This window comes from Girardinichthys multiradiatus, chromosome 14 (assembly GCF_021462225.1).
Source record: "Girardinichthys multiradiatus isolate DD_20200921_A chromosome 14, DD_fGirMul_XY1, whole genome shotgun sequence".
NCBI lineage: Eukaryota > Metazoa > Chordata > Actinopteri > Cyprinodontiformes > Goodeidae > Girardinichthys > Girardinichthys multiradiatus.
The window spans coordinates 33,040,665-33,061,193 of record NC_061807.1 but is presented as its reverse complement, the minus strand read 5'-3'; the positions used below and the strand labels follow the sequence as shown (position 1 = coordinate 33,061,193).

Below are 20,529 nucleotides of genomic sequence, written 5' to 3'. Positions count from 1 at the left end.
AACAGGGTAATTTCCTTGAGTAAGTGTGGGATTTAAACTGTCACTGTGAAAGAAAAAGTGAAACACAAATGTTTTAACGGCATGAAAGAATATGAAAAAAGGATTAATACTAGTAAGAGGTGAGGGCTTTTGGTTTAGGATTATCTCCATGAGATGTACTTATTTGTTATATTACCAATAAGGAAAACTGCTTGAAATTTGTTTTCTCTTTACATATATTGTTACTCTGTCATGTGCCATAAAAATATTTACAGGTAGAACTCTGACCATAAATAGCTTCCCGAGAAGAATAGACCTGTCTTTTAAGATCAATCTGTTGTTTAAAATAAAGTTAATCGTTCATAAGTTTACAGCACAGTTACTCAGAGAGCAGACCAGACATTCCCATAGAGATCCAGCTAACATACAAGCGTCTTCTGATATGGTACCAAAACATATGAATGAAAATGAAATGCAGACAGTGGGGTGGATTCCTACAGTATTACAACATCAGTTGATATCAGTTTTAAAAACAGGAGCTATATATTATGTAATCAATGAAAACGCGAGGTTTTTATACACTTAACTTACAAAAAACCTACCAGATGGTGACAGTAATGCTCCTTTTTCCTCCAGAACCACCATGAACAAGAAACGAAACGTCATATCCTGTGAGCTGGTAGTTGAGGGAAAAAAAACCAAAAAACATAACACACTGAGTAATGAACCGGAGCCCTAAATCGGAGCTGCCCCACAAATTACAATGTGTAGCATTCAGATTAGACGCTGAAGTTGCCTCCGGGGCTGAGGAAGCGGACAGTAGCTAGCTAGCCGAGCGGCCCTGGTCACCATGAATCTAAGAGGACTTTTTCAGGACTTCAATCCCAGGTAACGTTTGCTCCGAGCTAGCTTCGGCTACCTCTTAGCTTCGGCTCTGCTTCGTTGGAAAACACTAAAAACGTGTATCAGAGTTTTTAGGGCTCAAACACGTACTGCGTCCTTTAATCAGACAGCGTAAGCTCATAAAATAGTCCGAATAAAGTTGTCCAAACAAAATCACAGCGTCCCTGCTAGCATGCTAATGTAAACAACGTCAAACGTAATTGTAGCTTGGAGAACATGTTGAACAAGAACTATTTATGTATCTAGGAAATAGTTTCTGTGTCACACCTGCACCATCCTGCTGACGGAAGTTTCACAGTAAGTGAAAAAGAGGCTTTTTGTGCCACAGTGGCAGCTCCATAAGCACATTTTTATGTCTGTTGTCTTTCATTATTATGATGTCAACGTAATCTGAATAAGAAAACAAGTGTGATGCATTTAACAAGCATTACTGAAGCTATACCTACTTTGTAGAATGTTATTTTTTTTAAAATACTTTTAAATGATACCAAGACCATGATTCTAAGGGAAACATTTGGACCTCTTCACCGCTTTAAAAGCTGAAATTCTGGAGGAATTCATGTCCCTGTGTGAACATTGTCGCCTATGAAACGCTGTGACTCAAAATAACAAATATGTTTTGCTTTGTCAGTCAGTTTCTTCGTAATGGTTCTTTAATTCAGCCAGAAGGTCTTGTAAGTTACTGCAAAACATATTTTCACAATAAAAATAAGCGACAGAGAATATCCTGCATTGAAATAAAAAGAGATTCTGCTTAAACATCATGGTTCTGAAGTTAACTTATAATATATTTCCATTGTTTGATGAAAAACAGACTTTGATATGTGAGCACATTCTAATTAACCATGTGCTCAGTTGATTTTTGAAATATTGACACATAATCTTCCAGATTATTAGGTTGACATTCTACTAATTTCCAAACAAATACTCAAACAATTAGCCCAGGCTATGTCATTTTCATAAATGGAAAAAAAGATAAATAGTATTTGTGTTTTTGATAAAATAGCTAACTATTGTTAGCAAATAAAAAGCTGTAAGTGGAGACATTTTAGCCTGTAGCGTAATCACAAATATCAGCCTCAGACCTGCTGTCAGTAAGATGCCTGTACAAAGCTAGAAAGGATTGAACATGACAATCAACTGATAAATAACAATTAAAGGAGAGATAAATTGTTGATCAAAGTGACAAGGTTACAATAAGCAGTGGAAAAGAGTTGTATTTTTAAGAGTATCTGCCTCTAATATACAGGTCCTTCTCAAAACATTAGCATATTGTGATAAAGTTCATTATTTTCTATAATGTAATGATGAAAATTTAACATTCATATATTTTAGATTCATTGCACACTAACTGAAATATTTCAGGTCTTTTATTGTCTTAATATGGATGATTTTGGCATACAGCTCATGAAAACCCAAAATTCCTATCTCACAAAATTAGCATATTTCATCCGACCAATAAAAGAAAAGTGTTTTTAATACAAAAAACGTCAACCTTCAAATAATCATGTACAGTTATGCACTCAATACTTGGTCGGGAATCCTTTGGCAGAAATGACTGCTTCAATGCGGCGTAGCATGGAGGCAATCAGCCTGTGGCACTGCTGAGGTCTTATGGAGGCCCAGGATGCTTCGATAGCGGCCTTTAGCTCATCCAGAGTGTTGGGTCTTGAGTCTCTCAACGTTCTCTTCACAATATCCCACAGATTCTCTATGGGGTTCAGGTCAGGAGAGTTGGCAGGCCAATTGAGCACAGTGATACCATGGTCAGTAAACCATTTACCAGTGGTTTTGGCACTGTGAGCAGGTGCCAGGTCGTGCTGAAAAATGAAATCTTCATCTCCATAAAGCTTTTCAGCAGATGGAAGCATGAAGTGCTCCAAAATCTCCTGATAGCTAGCTGCATTGACCCTGCCCTTGATAAAACACAGTGGACCAACACCAGCAGCTGACACGGCACCCCAGACCATCACTGACTGTGGGTACTTGACACTGAACTTCTGGCATTTTGGCATTTCCTTCTCCCCAGTCTTCCTCCAGACTCTGGCACCTTGATTTCCGAATGACATGCAGAATTTGCTTTCATCCGAAAAAAGTACTTTGGACCACTGAGCAACAGTCCAGTGCTGCTTCTCTGTAGCCCAGGTCAGGCGCTTCTGCCACTGTTTCTGGTTCAAAAGTGGCTTGACCTGGGGAATGCGGCACCTGTAGCCCATTTCCTGCACACGCCTGTGCACGGTGGCTCTGGATGTTTCTACTCCAGACTCAGTCCACTGCTTCCGCAGGTCCCCCAAGGTCTGGAATCGGCCCTTCTCCACAATCTTCCTCAGGGTCCGGTCACCTCTTCTCGTTGTGCAGCGTTTTCTGCCACACTTTTTCCTTCCCACAGACTTCCCACTGAGGTGCCTTGATACAGCACTCTGGGAACAGCCTATTTGTTCAGAAATTTCTTTCTGTGTCTTACCCTCTTGCTTGAGGGTGTCAATAGTGGCCTTCTGGACAGCAGTCAGGTCGGCAGTCTTACCCATGATTGGGGTTTTGAGTGATGAACCAGGCTGGGAGTTTTAAAGGCCTCAGGAATTTTTTGCAGGTGTTTAGAGTTAACTCGTTGATTCAGATGATTAGGTTCATAGCTCGTTTAGAGACCCTTTTAATGATATGCTAATTTTGTGAGATAGGAATTTTGGGTTTTCATGAGCTGTATGCCAAAATCATCCGTATTAAGACAATAAAACACCTGAAATATTTCAGTTAGTGTGCAATTAATCTAAAATATATGAATGTTAAATTTTCATCATGACATTATGGAAAATAATGAACTTTATCACAATATGCTAATATTTTGAGAAGGACCTGTATATATATAAAAAACCCCGTAAGATTTAATAATCTAGATTAGTTTAGTTAGATTAGTGCAAATAGAGATGATGGGGAACTCTTCTGGTGGCGCCATGTTGTAAATGGCAGGAAGAAAGACTACTCCGAAGAACACGACTAAAATTGGCGTTAAAATAAGTCAAAGTTATAAAAAAATAAGCAATATCTATCCCTAAACTGACATAGAGGTCCCATGGAAAATATGGTTAAGATTGGAAGAAGTATGGAAGAGAAAGGCGCAAGGGAAAAGAACACCGGAGCAGCGAAGGTACAGAGCCCTGGGGTGGAGCAGGGACCGGGATTCGGCCATTCTTCACGAGCTACGGGGATTACGGAAGGAACACGCTGATGCGGTAGGAGAAAACGAGAGCATTCGCGAGGCTAGAAATGAACATGAAGGAGCTCATGGACAGAACATCGTCCTTGGAGCAGAGAGTAGTTCACATGGAGGAGAGAGTGGGAAATACTGAAGACGGGATGGAACAGGCTGCGACATTTTTACTCCGGGAGACTACCAAACTTGCAGAGTAATGTAGTGACTTGGAGTTGAGGATGAGGCGCAAAAATATACGAATTCATGGCATCCCAGAAAGGGTGGGAAAAAATGACACCATTAGCTTCATAACGCAATTTATTAAATCCAAGATCCAATTCACAGAGGGGATGGTTTTGTGCATCAAAAGCGCCCCTTGCTCACTAATAAACAAACCAAAGGACAGCTCGGTCCCCCCCGAGAGCAATCATTGTACGATTCCTGGAGGATAAGGTGAAAGAACACGTGATAAAACAAGCCTGGAAACAGAAGATTTGTTATGAGGGACAAACTTTCTATTTCAACCAAGACTACAGAATGGAGGTCCAAAAGAAAAGGAAGCAGATGAGAGACATCATCAAGCAGCTGAGGGAGAGGAATGTGAAGGCGAGGTCTCCCTATCCAGCCAAACTACAAGTGTTTTTGGACACGGGAACCAAAGACATTCACCACAGTGGAGGAAACGGCGCCTATGCTGAAGAAGATGGGCATCAATGTGAATGAGGACAAATTGGAGAAAATTCACCAGATGGTGGCGCAGACGACAGTGGTAACTGGACTTAGGGTAAAACGGAGGCAGCCCGGAATGACAGAGGCGGACCTGACGGTCCCCCTGAAGTGATGACGTCATCCGCAAGGGTACTTTTAAATATCATCTATATGTAGGTATGCATAATTGCGGGTATCTATAGAGAGGTTGATTGTCACAAATTGTAAGGAAAGGAGTGGGAAGGAAGGAAGAGAAGAATTGAAAAAGAGGGAAGAAAGAAAAGAAAAAAAACGCTAATAGTTACATAATTCATTAGATTAGAAGAAAAATGTGTTCCTTAAGGAGTAGTATCGAGGAATTTTGAGGAGGTTGAGTCTTTAGGACTTTAGACAACTATTAGGAGGTTGTTAATGCACTAAGTGGTTTTCCATTAGAGGGCAGGCCACAGCTTTCTGATGATGGGACACTTGGAAGACCTATGTTCATGTTACAGGCAGTGTTTGGAAGTTCCTGTTCTAATAAGTGTGTTTATACTCTGTTTTTGTTTTTTCTTTCTCTTTGAGGTTATGGTGTGTGTAACGTATTTTTCTTTTCAAAAAGGTGACGGGTCCAACACAACTTTAGAGATAATAACACGAACAAGCTAAATATTGTATCTTATAACATCCACGGATTAAATCATCCCATTAAACGGAAGAAGATTTTGACTCAATTAAAGAACAATGCTCGATAGCTTTATTACAAGAGACACACCTAACGGAGATCGAACACAGAAAACTGAAAAGGGAGTGGGTAGGTCAGGCATTTTATGCTTCATTTGGAAAAAGGAGAGTAGCGATCTTGATCAAAAAAGGGTTGTTGTTTAAAGTTAATAAAGAGGTTAAGGATAAAGAAGGAAGGTATGTAATGGTGGTAGGACATATAGGACATATGATAATCTCATTAATAAATTTATATTTCCCAAATGAGAAAGATACTTTCCTTGATCAAATAGTCAAAATAATAACTAATGATGCAGAAGGACTAATTCTGATGGGGGGGGTGACTTTGATATGGTTCAAAACAATATATTAGATAGGTACCCTTCAGATTATGGACCACAGACAAAGAGATCTAGAATGATGAATAATATTACCAAGGAACTTGGTCTTATTGATGCATGGAGAAATATCAACCTCAAGAAAAGAGACTATACATTCTACTCACATCCACACAAAAGTTACTCTCGAATAGATTACTTGTATATATCTCAGCAACAAATACATAAGGTAATAAAATGTAATATAGAAAGTATAACTATTAGTGATCATGCACCTATTGTGTTAACATTAAATACACATAATGAAAAGTGTTTCAGATATTGGAGAATGATTGTGTCAATTATATCCTATGAAAATATTGTAAAAGAATTAAAGGAAGCACTTGGGTATTATTTCAAAATAAATGATAGTCTCACCAACAATTTTGTGGGAAGGAGGGAAAGAGGTGATAAGAGGGAAAATGATAGAAATTTCATCCAGACTAAAAAGGGCTAGAATGAAAACAAAGGGAATTGGAGAATAAAATCAAAGATCTAGAAATGAAACATAAATTGGGGGATAAAAATATAATGGGCGAGCTAATAAAGGCCAAAAATAAATTAGAGGAGGTATTAACTGTTAAAGCAGAGGGATCACTACGCTTTACAAATCAAAGATATTATGAAATGGGAAATAGGGCGAGTCGTCTGCTGGCATTTTTAGAAAAGCCCAAACAAATAGATATGTTGCTAAAATAAAACATCCGTCAAGTTTGCAGGATAGGACACAACCCAGAGAAATGGCTGAAGCGTTTGCACAGTATTATAGAAAATTATATGATGATATAGACACAACAACCCAAGAAAAAGAAATATCCTTTTTTCTCAAAGGAATTAATCTTCCAACGCTGTCAGAAGAAGAAACAATGGAAATGACTCGACCAATAACTTCACAGGAAATTTTGAGTGTCATTAAAAATCTAAAAAATAACAAATCTCCAGGGACAGACAGACTGCCAGGAGAGGTATTTAATTATGCACTAACGATGGGGGACCCACCTAAAACGTGGTCTGAAGCCATTATATCAGTAATACATAAGGATGCTAAAGACCCAAATATGTGTGAAGGATATAGACCCGTGAGCTCATTATGCAATGACTTACAAATCTTAACGAGTATAAAAGCGCAAAGAATGCAAAAATATATAAACAAATTGATCAATCCAGACCAAACGGGATTTATACCTGGCAGGCAGGGAGCAAATAATATTAGAAGGATATTAAATATGGTGTCACAGATGAAACTTAGCCCGCAACCCTCTCTTCTGATTAGTTTGAATGCCCAAAAAGCTTCTGATAGGGTAAGATTGAGCTTTCTATATCAGACATTGCTGGCCTTTGGGTTTTTACAACAATTTGTGGAATGGGTGAAAGTAATTTACAAAAATCCAAAATCCCGAATTCGAGTTAATGGGCATTGCTCAGAATTTTTTGATCTTAAGAGAAGAGTTAGACAGGGTGATTGTTTGAGCCCATTATTATTTGCAGTCAGTATTGAACCGATGGCAGAAGCATTAAGACAGAATAAACAAATCCACGAAATAAGAGATGAGGGAGGGAACATAAAATATCACTGTTCGCCGATGATCTATTAGTACTCTTAACGGAACCAAACGGGTCAGTACCAGCGCTACTAGAGAGTCTTAGAGAATACGGAAATATTTTTGGATATATGACCAACGAAAGCAAATCAGTAGCAATGATGTTATCAGGTGAATGTCCAACACGACTAAAAGAAGAAGTGGAGTTCAAATGGACTAATAAAGGGTTTAGATATCTGGGTGTAACCATCACACCTCAGATTTCGCAATTATTTGAAGCAAATTATGGAAAACTGATGAAGGAAATTGTAAAAGACCTAGAGAGATGGGAGATTTTACCATTGACCCTCGGCTGACAGCTATAAACAGTTAGAATGAATGTCTTGCCAAGATTACTGTTTGTATTTCAATCCCTTCCAATAGCCACTCCAAGCTCCTTCTTTAAGGAAATAGATAAAATAATATCAAAGTTTGTGTGGGGAAATAAAAAAGCGAGAATTAAACTTAAAATACTTCAATCCTCAAAGAATAATGGAGGGTTGGACCTGCTGGATTTGAGGAAATATGTCTGGGACGCTCAACTAAGAGCCATAGCTCTAGATGGCGAAGGATAAAGAGACAATATGGATAGATATGGAACAAAGGGCCTGCCCAAACCTAGCTCTAGATACACTACCATTTACGACAAAGACGGTTAGAAAAAATCTAAAGATTCAAAACTGTTGTATTAAGGAAACAATTAATATATGGTCATGGATGAAAAAGGTATTTAAATGACCTGATTCTATATCAAAAATTGGTAAAGAATAGATAAGAATCCCGATTTTATCCCAGCTACTATGGATGCAGGGTTTGAGAGATCGTCAAACGGGGGCTTGACATTTATAGCACAGCTTTTTATAGGACCAACAATGAAATCTTTTGAATAGATTCAGAGGGAATTTAATATACAGAAAACGGACTTCTATAGAAAGCTCCAACTCAGGCACTATCTTCAAACTCATAAGGAATGGCAGAGAATTGCAATAGACATGACAAAGATCGAAGAAACTTTACTGTCAATAGCAAAAGGTAAACTTAAAAAAGGCCTGATTTCAAAGCTATACAAAAGCCAACAATATGAACCTAATATTAAAAAAATACAGAGATTAAAGAGAAATGGGAGTTGGAGCCCAATATGACAATAACAGATGAAGGATGGGAGGAAACATTTAGCTCAGGACATAAATTAACTAATAGCCCGACATGGAGGGAGTTTGACAGGAAAGTTAAGATGTGTAGGGTTTCTCGGTTTTGCTGGAGAAATTGTGGTGGGGTGGGAGACTTTACTCATATTTTGGGATTGTTCAAAAGTGGTAAAATTCTGGGAAGATGTACAAACAGATATGAAAAACATTTTAGGCATTTATTTAGACTTGGAACCATCTGTATACATTCTGGGAGTAATTTCCTCAGATAGGATAAGCAAAGGTAATCGGTACTTAATTAGAGTCCTGCTTCTGATTGCGAAGAAATGTATTACATCTGCCTGGCTGAGTCCACATCCTCCCAGCATTATGCAGTGGAGTTAAAAAATCTATACTATGGAAAAAACAACAACTAGACTACAATTTAAAGTGAAGATGTTTAAATCAAAATGGAAACCAATAAAAAGATTCATACTGGAATCCTGACACCGTTACTTACATGCTTGTACATTAGTATAAGGTACTTTGGAATAGAGTGAGTGCGATTACTACTATGTACTATGAAGCCTTTTTCATGTCTAAGGTTAGGACTTTCATTGTTATTATTGTGGATTTAAATGTTCATAACTAGTTAAAGTATATTAACCTTTATTAATGGGGCCATTGTTTATCCGAAGGAGTTGTATTTGTTAGTCTTTCCCTTCGCAGATAGTCCCCAGATGATTTGAGGCAGAGTCAAAACTAAACAATATGTATAATTAATGTAAGTTAAATGTCCAAAAGGAAGAATTGTATAAATTTGATGCAAATAAGATGTAAAATGTAAACTGGGATAAGGATGAATCTGTATACATGTTAATATAAGACTATTGGATAATAAATAAAAAGTAAAAAAAAAAAAAGAGGAGATGAATTAATTCTTTTCTTCTGATTATTTTGTTCTGTGTCCATCATAAAAATAGAGTGGCGCCTACAAGCCTGTATTTGGCCTTGACTGAAAAACGCCACTTAGGTTAAATGTTATTATTCTTACAAAACATTTTCATTATTTACTCATCTGAGCCCAACGGGAACGATGGGATGATCTGAAAGAGAGATATAGTCGCTCCAGCGGGTTCTGGGTCTGGTTCTAAAGCCCCCACCCACACAAGTGATTTAAAATATTGCACCAGATTTGAACCTCTCACACCACCGTTTGATATTTGTTGCAGGGTGTCTTTGGTCGGGAGGGTGCCAGGCCTGCGGTCGGTGCGCCTGTCATACTGAAAGACCACAGACCACCGATTCAAGCTCATGTTGTTACACAACGAAAGATTCTGTCTGAGATGGCAAATAACTGTAAAATGTGAACCGGGTTTAAGATGTTATCTGGAATAAAAACACTAGTTACGTAGAAAAAAAAACAAACAGTGAAACCGTCACTCACATGAAAATGATATTTGTTAGTGAAGTCTAAATTTGGCATGACTAATTCTCTTGCTTGTTAAAATAATTTTTAATAAAATGCTATAAAGCACCAGAAGCACTTTGTTTTCAACATGGACAGTTTCATGTTATGTTTTTTAGGCTTTTTCACCAAGACAAGACTTTCCAAATGAGCTAAACAATAAACCTGTGCTGTACCACAAGAATAAAGGATGCAATATTTCAGCCAATAATAGAATTGACCAGTTGGACGGACTTTCCAAGTTTTTGGCCTTGTTTATTTACTTGTTTATTCCTCAGAATAATTTATCGTACTCGTACTCATCGTCTTCCGCTTTATCCAGGACCGGGTCGCGGGGGCAGCAGACTCAGCAGAGACGCCCAGACGTCCCTCTCCCCAGACACCTCCTCCAACTCCTCCGTTGGGGAGCCCAAAGCGTTCCCAGGCCAGCCGAGAGACATAGTCCCTCCAGCATGTCCTGGGCCGTCCCCTGTGCCTCCTCCCGATGGGACGTGCCTGGAACACCTCCGAGGAAGGCATCCAGGAGGCATCCGGTATAGATGCCCGGGCCACCTCAAATGGCTCCTCTCGATGTGGAGAAGCAGCGGCTCTACTCCGAGCCCCTCCCGGATGGCCGAGCTCCTCACCCTATCTCTAAGGGAGTGCCCGGCCACCCTACGGAGGAAGCTCATTTCAGCCGCTTGTATCCGGGATCTCGTTCTTTCGGTCATGACCCAAAGTTCATGGCCATAGGTGAGGGTAGGAACGTAGACCGACCGGTAAATCGAGAGCTTCGCTTTTCGGCTCAGCTCTCTCTTCACCACAATGGACCGGCACAGCGCCCCCATTACTGTGGCAGCCGCACCGATCCGTCTGTCGATCTCCCGCTCCATTCTTCCCTCACGCGTGAACAAGACCCCGAGATACTTAAACTCCTCCACTTGAGGCAGGAACTCCCCTACAACCTGAAGAGGACAAGCCACCCTTTTCCGGTCGAGAACCATGGCCTCGGACTTGGAGGAGCTGATCTTCATCCCAGCCGCTTCACACTCAGCTGTGAACCGCCCCAGTGCATGCTATAGGTCTTGGCTAGATGGGGCCAGCAGGACCACGTCATCTGCAAAAAGAAGAGACGAAATCCTCTGGTCCCCAAACCAGACCCCCTCCGGCCCTTGGCTGCGCCTAGAAATCCTGTCCATAAAAGTTATAAACAGGACCGGTGACAAAGGGCAGCCCTGCCGGAGTCCAACATGCACCGGGAACAGGTCCGACTTAGTGCCGGCAATGCGGACCAAACTCCTGCTCCGCTTGTACAGAGACCGGATGGCCCCTAATAAAGGGCCCCCGATTCCATACTCCTGGAGCCCCCCCCACAGGGCATCACGAGGGACACAGTCGAATGCTTTCTCCAGGTCCACAAAACACATGTGGACCGGTTGGGCAAACTCCCATGAAGCCTCGAGTACCCTGTAGAGGGTATAGAGCTGGTCCAGTGTCCCACGGCCAGGACGAAAACCACACTGCTCCTCCTGAAGCCGAGGTTCGACTATCGGCCGGACTCTCTTCTCCAATACCCTGGCGTAGGCCTTATCAGGGAGGCTGAGGAGTGTGATCCCCCTGTAGTTGGAACAAACCCTCCGGTCACCCTTCTTCTGAAGGGGGACCACCACCCCAGTCTGCCAATTCAAAGGCACTTTTCCCGTCCGCCACGCAATGTTGAAGAGGCGTGTCAACCATGACAGCCCCACAACATCCAAAGACTTGAGGTACTCAGGGCGGATCTCATCCAACCCCGAAGCCGGAGCTTTTTAACCACCTCGGTGACTTCAGCCTGGGTGATGAAAGAGCCCAACCCCGAGTCCCCAGCCTCTGTTTCCACCAGGGAATGCGTGATGGCAGGATTGAGGAGGTCCTCGAAGTACTCCTTCCACCGGCCGATAATGTCCCCAGTCGAGGTCAGCAGCTCCCCACCCCCACAATAAACAGTGTTGGCGAAGCACTGCTTCCCCTCCTCAGGCGCCGGACGGTTTGCCAGAATCGCTTTGGGGCCAACCGGTAGTCCTTCTCCATGGCCTCACCGAACTCCTCCCAGGTCCGTGTTTTTGCCTCTGCCACCGCCCGGGACGCGGCACGCTTGGCCCCAAGGTACCCGTCAGCCACCTCAGGAGTCCCACAAGCCAACCACAGCCGATAGGACTCCTTCTTCAGCTTGACAGCGTCCCTTACTGCCGGTGTCCACCACCGTGTTCGGGGATTACTGCCACGACAGGCACCGCAGACCTTACGGCCGCAGCTACAGGCAGCAGCATTGACAATAGATGTGGAGAACATGGTCCATTCGGACTCTATGTCTCCAACATCCCTCGGAATCTGGTCAAAGCTCTCCCGGAAGTGAGAGTTGAATACATCCCTGGCCAAGGTGTCCGCCAGACGTTCCCAGCAGACCCTCACTATGCGCTTGGGCCTGCCAAGTCTGTCCGGCTTTCTCCTCCTCCAGCGGATCCAACTCCACCAGGTGGTGATCAGTGGACAGCTCAGCCCCTCTCTTCACCCAAGTGTCCAAAACATGCGGCTGAAGGTCTGACGATACGACAACAAAGTCGATCATTGACCTCCTGCCTAGGGCGTCCTGGTGCCAAGTCCACTGATGGACACCCTTATGTTTGAACATGGTGTTCATTATGGACAATCCGTGACTAGCACAGAAGTCCAATAACAAAACACCGCTTGGATGCAGATCGGGGAGGCCATTCCTCCCGATCACGCATCTCCAGGTGTCACTGTCGTTTCCCACGTGGGCGTTGAAGTCCCCCAGCAGAATAATGGACTCCCCAGGAGCGGCACTATCCAGCACCAAGAAGGCCGGGTACTCCGCACTACCACTCGGCCCGTAGGCCGAAATGCTAGTCAGAGACCTCTCCCCATCCCGAAGGCGCAGAGATGCGACCCTCTCATCCACTGGGGTAAACCCCAACACGAGACGGCTGAGCTGGGGGGCAACAGGCAAACCCACCCCAGCCCGCCGCCTCTCCCCGTGGGCCACTCCAGAGTAGAAGAGAGTCCAGCCCCTCTCAAGGAGATGGGTTCCAGAGCCCACGCTGTGCGTGGAGGCGAGCCCGACTATTTCTAGTCGATATCTCTCGACCTCCAGCTCAGGCTCCTTGACCCCCAGCGAGGTGACATTCCACATCCCAAGAGCCAGCCTAAGCATCCGGGGATCGGGCCGCCGAGGTCTCCACCTTTGTCCGCCGCCCAATCCTCTTTGCACCGGTCCCTCACGGTTCCCCCTGTAGGTGGTAGGCCCACTAGAGGATGGTCTTGCGTCTCTTGTTCGGGCTTGGCCCGGCCGGGTCCCGCGAGGAGCAGCCCGGCCACCAGGCGCTCTCCGATGAGTCTCGACCCCAGGCCTGGCTCCAGGGTGGGACCCCGGCTCCGCCGTACCGGGCGACGTCACGTGCCTCGATTCTGTAGTTGTCATGAAGAATTCAGAATAATTTATCTTCGTTTTGAAATGATCGTCCTGATCTCAGAGTTGTTTTGTACTGTATAGCACTCCTCACCAAACCATAATTTCTGCAGTAATGAATGCTGGGAGATCATAAGGCAGGCTGATTGTACATGAAATTGAATTTATCAATTCAATTCAGTTTTATTTATATAGCGCCAATTCACAACACATGTCGTCTCAAGGCTCTTCACAAAAGTCAGGTACATACATTCCAATTAATCCTAACCATTGAACAGTGCAGTCAGATTCAGTTATTTATTCAAATTGGATAAAAAAGTTTTTCTGTCTAAGGAAACCCAGCAGATTGCATCCAGTCAGAGACTTGTAGCATTCACTCCTCCTGGATGAGCATGTAGAGACAGTGGACAGTCACTGGCGTTGACTTTGCAGCAATCCCTCATACTGATCATGCATGTAGCGACAGTGGAGAGGGAAAACTTTATCGTTATCATTGGGGTTTTTTAATCCTACCCAAGTACATTTTTTATTTTTTTTTATTTTACATGCATCCATGATAAAAAATGATTACTGCCTGTTCATTAAACTTTTAAGTATCTCTTTATCAGAAAGCTTATATCAGAAAGATCTTGATAAATCTGAAAGCTTTCTTTTCTTCAGCCCATTGTTTGTAATCTAAATGTCGTTTTTGCCCTCTGATGCCACTCATCAGTAATATTTCTTGTGTCGTCACTGCAGTAAGTTCCTGATCTACTCCTGCCTGCTGCTGTTCTCCGTGTTGCTGTCCTTGAGGCTGGATGGGGTCATTCAGTGGAGCTACTGGGCCGTGTTTACCCCAGTATGGCTGTGGAAACTGTTGGTGATCATCGGGGCCTCTGTGGGCACTGGAGTGTGGGCACACAACCCTCAGTACAGGTATATACACACACACACACACACACGGGTCCACCTTCTATTTACATCTGCATCGTCTGTTTGATCAGACAGATTTACTGCTGTAACAAACTTAAAGTTTGTATTCAGTTAAATAATGATCACTGGTACAGGTAGTGTATATAAATACATTAATACTTGTTGACTTGTGACTCTAGTTTTGGCTTTCCACGTATGTTCCCTACTGAGTGTCAGTATCAATGGGTATTAATTCATTCAGCCTTGTATTAATAATAATCATAATAAAACTTGTTTTGTGTGTCATCCATTAGGGCTGAAGGGGAGACATGTGTGGAGTTCAAAGCCATGCTGATAGCTGTGGGGCTCCACGTCCTGCTGCTGATGTTTGAGGTGTTGGTGTGCGACCGCGTGGAGAAGGGGAAATACTTCTGGCTCCTCGTCTTTATGCCTCTCTTCTTCGTGTCGCCCGTTTCTGTAGCAGCGTGCGTCTGGGGTTTCAGACACGATCGCTCCCTTGAGGTCAGGGGCTCCAATACACACAGCTCAGGCAAAACAAAAAAAATAAGCACAAATCTACAATCTCATTTTATCTGGGGTTGGCTGGAAGGTTTCAGCTATTTATTTGGCACAAAATCAGGAAAATAGATTTGTTTCTTTGGGAAACTTAATCTTCGCACTTCAAGTTTGACAAGTGTTTAAATTTAAAGGGTACATTCCATGTTTTCATGTTGCTCCAGATGAAAAAGCAAAGTAACAATATAAATGTGAATAATAAGTGTGGTTGGCCAGATTTAAATTCATGCGTTGTGCTTTAAGGTGAACACCTGACGTAACCTGCTGATGACTCTTCCCTGTGTTTCTCCTCAGCTGGAGGTGCTTTGTTCTGTAAATATTCTGCAGTTCATCTTCATCGCTCTGAGGCTGGACAAAATCATCAACTGGCCTTGGCTGGTGAGGAGCACCAGTCACATGTTTGCACCTGTTTCACAACACACACCCAGAGCCACCAGGAAGTATTCACACTCCTTCACTATTTCAGCTGCTTTATGTTATAGACTAATTCTGAAACAACAAAACGATCTTCACAAAATACCCCATAATGAAGTAAAAACATGTTTTGTGACATATTTGTAATTTTATAAATAAATAAAAAATCAACAACATTAAAAGGCGCTACACACCTAATTATTCACACCCATAGCTTAACATCTCTCTTCAAGCTCGGCACACGTTGTTTGAGGGATTTTCTCCCGTTGTTTTATCCTCTTAAGCTCAGTGAGGTTGAATGGGCTGCTGTGGTAAACAGTTTTAGGTCTTTCCATAAATTCTCAGATGGATTTAGGTCTGGTGGTACGTTTAGGGTCGATGTTTTGCTGAAAGGTGAACCTCAGCCCCAGTCTCAAGTCTTTTTTAGCCTTCAACAGGTTTTCTTTCATGATTGCTCCTTTGTTTTAGCTTCATCAGACTTCCTATCAACTCTGAACAGCTTTCCTTTACATGCTGAAGAAAAGCATCCCCACTGCATGATGCTGCCACCACCATGTTTTACATAAAGATGGTGTGTTCAGGGTAATGTGCAGTGTTGGTTTTCGCCACATAGCATTTTACATAGAGGAGAAGTTAAATGTTGCATTGGTCTCATCTGACCCGAGGTTTATTATATCCTACATGGGTTTAGGCCACCTGCAAACAGAACTGTTTTACGTTTTCTTTCCAGCATTGGTTTTCCTTTCACCACTGTTTCATTAAGGCGACATATTGAGACTTTGACCATCAGTTGTCCCGTTGACTGATTCTCCTGACTGACCCGTGGATCCTTGTAGCTCTTCTAGTCACCACAACCACCTTAGCTGCTTCTCTGATGATGCTCTGTGGACTTTCAGAGCTTGTGCTGTTGGTTTATAACTCTCTACATCTTTATCTGTGACCTGTCTGCTGTATTTTTTGGTTTTCATGATGCTGTTAGTTTGCTAATGTTTTGCAACAAACCTCTGAGGCTTTCACACAATAGAATCATTTTTTTTTACTGATATTCAGATATGTACTCTGCTTAGTACAACCTTGTGTTTGTCTATTAGGTAACATCATAAGAAAGAAGATTTTGTGGTTAAAATCTTAACCTTTGTGTCTTGTAGGTGGTGTGTGTCCCTCTATGGATCCTGATGTCCTTCTTGTGCCTTGTTGTCCTCTACTACATCATCTGGTCAGTTCTCTTCCTCCGCTCCATAGACATCATCGCAGAGCAACGCCGCACTCACATCACCATGGCAATCAGCTGGATGACCATCGTTGTACCTCTCCTCACCTTTGAGGTGAAGAATCGCTTTAAAAACATTTTCTCTATATTTGGTTACAAAATGAAAGCCGGGATAATAACAAAGCTTCCTAGTGTTGACCTGGTGGTGCTCAGTAGAGTTTGTTTTTTCTGTGTTGAAGCCTGTGTGGTAAGGTGTCGAACATGCTGATGTTGTGGCGGTTGTTCTTTTTTTATATAATAGTCATTTCTAGTTTTAAAAAGTTCTTTGAGGTATAAATATGAACATAACCTCATCGCTTTTTCCAAGAGAATGTGAGTGAATCTATAGCTTTAAAAAAAGTACATTTGTGATCCTTTACTAGCCAATCCACATCTTGAAAGACTTTTGCATACTTTAAATAAATAATAAAAACAACCAAAACTGATAAAAGTGTAAAGGCAGGTATGAAAGGGTGTGTTGTATATCAGGACACCCCACCCCACAGGAGGTACAGGTTTAGAGATGCTGCCTAATAGATCCCACCCTCTAATTTAACCTGGAAGAGGTCATAATGTCATGCCTTATTGGTGTATACATAGATAGGAGATAATCTCCTATCAGAGTAAAGAAAGCTGAATACATTTTGACCCTGATCTTTATCTGTATAGATCCTTCTGGTGCACAAGCTGGATGGCCACAACAGTCTGAGCTACGTGTGTGTGTTTGTCCCCCTGTGGCTCTCCCTGCTCACACTCATGGCCACCACCTTCGGACAGAAAGGAGGGAACCACTGTGAGTATTAGAGGACAGACATCTGATGCCGGCTGCTGTTTTCCTTCCTATGTCAACATTTATAATTGGTTTTAAGGAACATATATTTGTTCTTGCATTAAAAAAAATCAAAACATTTTCATCTCTTATTGTTTTGTTTCAATTTGTTGTCGTTTTAATGTCTCCGGTGCTCTTTCATCAGGGTGGTTTGGTATCCGTAAGGACTTCTGCCACTTCCTGCTGGAGCTGCTGCCCTTCCTCAGGGAGTACGGTAACGTGTCCTATGACCTCCAACGCAGCGAGGACCCAGAGGCGGTCGAGGATCTGCCAATTCCTGAGCCGCCGCCAAAGATCGCCCCCATGTTCCACAAGAAAACCGGAGTGGTGATCACACAGATTCCTGGGAAGTACTTTGTCCCTCCACCAAAACTCTGCATCGACATGCCCGACTAACCGTCAGAGCCGGAGTGCCTGCAGCTGCTGGACTCATGTTTTAAAACTATGAAAGCCAAAACAGCAGAGGACACTGTGTATAGATTTATCTGCTGACCTGAAGGATTACCTAAACTGTGCAACAGCACGCCCTGCAAGGGGAGCTCTTCAGAGCCAGTGTAGCGGTGGCTCAAAATTCATCACACTGGTTTCATCAGCTGTTTGAAGACTCTTCCCAAATCTGTCTAAAATGAAATTAGTTGAACTGACTGTTTTTCACCTCTTGGTGAAGTCGCACTGTGTTGCTTATTCCTTGTTATATCCAGTCTGATGAACATTTTGGGGTATTTGATTACATAGATGTCTGAGATTCTCTTTAATTAACACATTTAAGTTTGCTTGAAGCTGAGTCGTACAGCAGAGTTGGATCAGAGTGGATCGGACTCTGAAACGTTGACTCCAGGGTTAAAGGGCATGTGTCAAAAATGACATTTGCATCAGTTTGTGATGGGGACCATTGGAAAGACACTGGCTTCATTATGGGATCAGTGTACCCCATTTGTTTCTGCTATCTCTTTTATTTGGCCATGCGTGACTAAATAAAAGAAATAAGGGGTTTGATTTAATAGTTTTTTCAGGTTTGTTTAAATGCAATCCTTGCATCTCTGTGCACTCAAGAGTAAGTCACTGTAATCACACCAGAGATTCTTTCCAGCCATTAATAATTTATTACTAAATACTCATTTCCAACAGCCACAATATGTTCTTTATAAACTAACCATCTTTCATTCTGGATTTTTCTGTCCTTTTCCCTCGTATTATTAAAAAACAGCTTTTCAGTAAAGCTGTTTAACAATAAGCATGACAGAGAGATGGTTTGTTGCTGCAGGGACGGCACCATTTGAAAATATTCTGTTGATTTGACTACATTAGTTGTCTTACAGCTGACATTTCTGAAAGCACTTTGGTCCATTGTGACAGAGTGCCTTTCCATATCGTTGCCATTTGATTTTAATCTAAACAACTTTACTAGAGATGCACCAATCAGACTTTGTGGTCGATTTCTGATCTCTGGCTTAACCTCTGACCTGTCAAAACCAGTTTTAGCCCAACCAGATTTCTCTTTAAGAACTATAACATAGGAAAGGCCAAAGCATTATTCTTTTTTTTTTTTTAAAGATTTTAAAATAAAGCCAAATCATCATGGAGTGGATATTTTAAACTCTTTTCTGGACCTTATATTTCCCTAGGTAGCATCTTGAAAATCTCATCTTTGTGTGTAAATCCCAGAGATGGGAGATCCTTACCTTATGCTCTGGGATATCATTTCCAAATCCAGCACTTTCCAGAACAGACAGAGGTTAAAAGGTCAAAATGAGAAAACAGAACAACGAGGTTGGAATATGTTCAGCCTTCCTGTTATCTGCTAAACATTTTGCTCTCTCAGCCTAACTAGCCCATAGTCTCATATTGTAGAAAATTCTGTTTGTTTTCAGTTTCTTGCATCTCCGAGCTTCTGCTGCTGCTGAAAATAGCTAACCTTCTCCCTCAGTAACAGCATCCACACTAAAGAGTGTTGTTAACACAACTTGTCAGTTCTTCAGGATGCTTTATTTCGCTGAAAAAGCTTGTTCTTTTAGGCATCTGACCAGCTTGCATTGGTCAGGGTCTGCTAATTTCTCTGTTCTCGTTTAATCATCACAGGCCAATGTATGAGAAAAGAAAAAGTTTGATCACAGTGACTTGTTCTTTAATGTGTTTGCAAGCATTGTTGTTAAAAATGAACCTGATTAAAATGTTTTGTTTTTTTTCATTAGGAGAAAATCAGAAATGGCACTTTGTTAACCTGTTCCAAGAGAAGCACTGTAGGACTTCTTATGTTTTGTATACTTTGTTTTTCTCTGTTTTTGTAAATACTACAGCTCCTGAAGGTTGGGACCAGAAGATTGAAATAAAATCAGTCCTATAATCCTATTTTTTATCAGTCTAACGTAGCATCTCTGCTGATGGTCCGGTCACTTTTCATATTAAATAATAAGCACAAACGTCAGTTATAGGCCAGTGAAACGTTTTGCATGAAGGTTAAACTCACAATCACACTTCTCTACACCATAGACATGTCTGCTTAAACTAGTTAAATGTTTCAAATCAAAATCTGAGAAGATTTCTACAAATTGTAAGTATCATTGTCCATTTACTTGTGAAAACAAAGATTTATTCATGCTCACCTTTTGTAAGACAACCTGATTTTCAAAGTGTTTAACATCCTTCATTTTTATCTTTCCCTTCTGCCAACATTTTATAAGTAGACAAGAATTTATATCTGGTAACTATAAAACTGACCAGTCACTAGACAAGCTTACTATCTTTTCTGTAATTTATTTTTGAGTTAAATGAAGATAATCATTCTCCCTTAAAATCATTTTACTCCTTTTTTATGAAAATAAAGTAGGAGCTCCTGGTCTGTATTTCTGGTCTTCCACTGATCCAGTTGTGGTTTAAATCAGTTTAATTTCTGCCTGTATAAAACAAAAATATCCGTTCCAAACTTGTTGGATTCAACAGGTCTCACTGTTATGTTGAATTCATTGTTTTGAGATTAAGCTTTAATGTCATAGCAGCAAAAGAATCAATCTCTTGTTATCTAGGTTTTTCCAGATGTCCACAGAAGTAAGAAAACTGAGATATTTTGGTTTAGTTGCACAGAAGTTTTGCT

At 41.7% G+C, this 20,529-nt stretch overlaps 2 protein-coding genes across 2 annotated transcripts in view; one reads left to right on the top strand and one right to left on the bottom strand.

Moving 5' to 3' along the window:
• The window catches only part of LOC124880423 (low affinity immunoglobulin gamma Fc region receptor II-a-like), a 38,406-nt gene extending 37,718 nt beyond the window's left edge, over positions 1–688 (bottom strand). The window contains exon 1 of the mRNA XM_047385528.1: positions 582–688. Within this exon, the coding sequence (XP_047241484.1) occupies positions 582–688 (107 nt within the window). The remainder of the gene's footprint in view (positions 1–581) is intronic.
• tmem185 (transmembrane protein 185) lies at positions 675–19,787 on the top strand. The gene is made up of 7 exons (XM_047385520.1): positions 675–867; positions 14,218–14,394; positions 14,685–14,892; positions 15,241–15,324; positions 16,509–16,685; positions 17,279–17,402; positions 17,584–19,787. Exons 1-7 carry the CDS (start codon positions 830–832, stop codon positions 17,832–17,834), a joined length of 1,059 nt encoding a protein of 352 aa, XP_047241476.1. The 5' UTR covers positions 675–829; the 3' UTR covers positions 17,835–19,787.
• Positions 19,788–20,529: the final 742 nt, after the last annotated feature.

Excerpts from the sequence above, each read along its gene's own strand:
- tmem185 (XM_047385520.1), top strand. The coding sequence starts at position 830 with ATGAATCTAAGAGGACTTTTTCAGGACTTCAATCCCAG. Across the intron at positions 15,325-16,508 it reads TCATCAACTGGCCTTGGCTG|GTGGTGTGTGTCCCTCTATG; the intron begins GTGAGGAGCACC and ends TGTGTCTTGTAG. Across the intron at positions 16,686-17,278 it reads TACCTCTCCTCACCTTTGAG|ATCCTTCTGGTGCACAAGCT; the intron begins GTGAAGAATCGC and ends TTATCTGTATAG.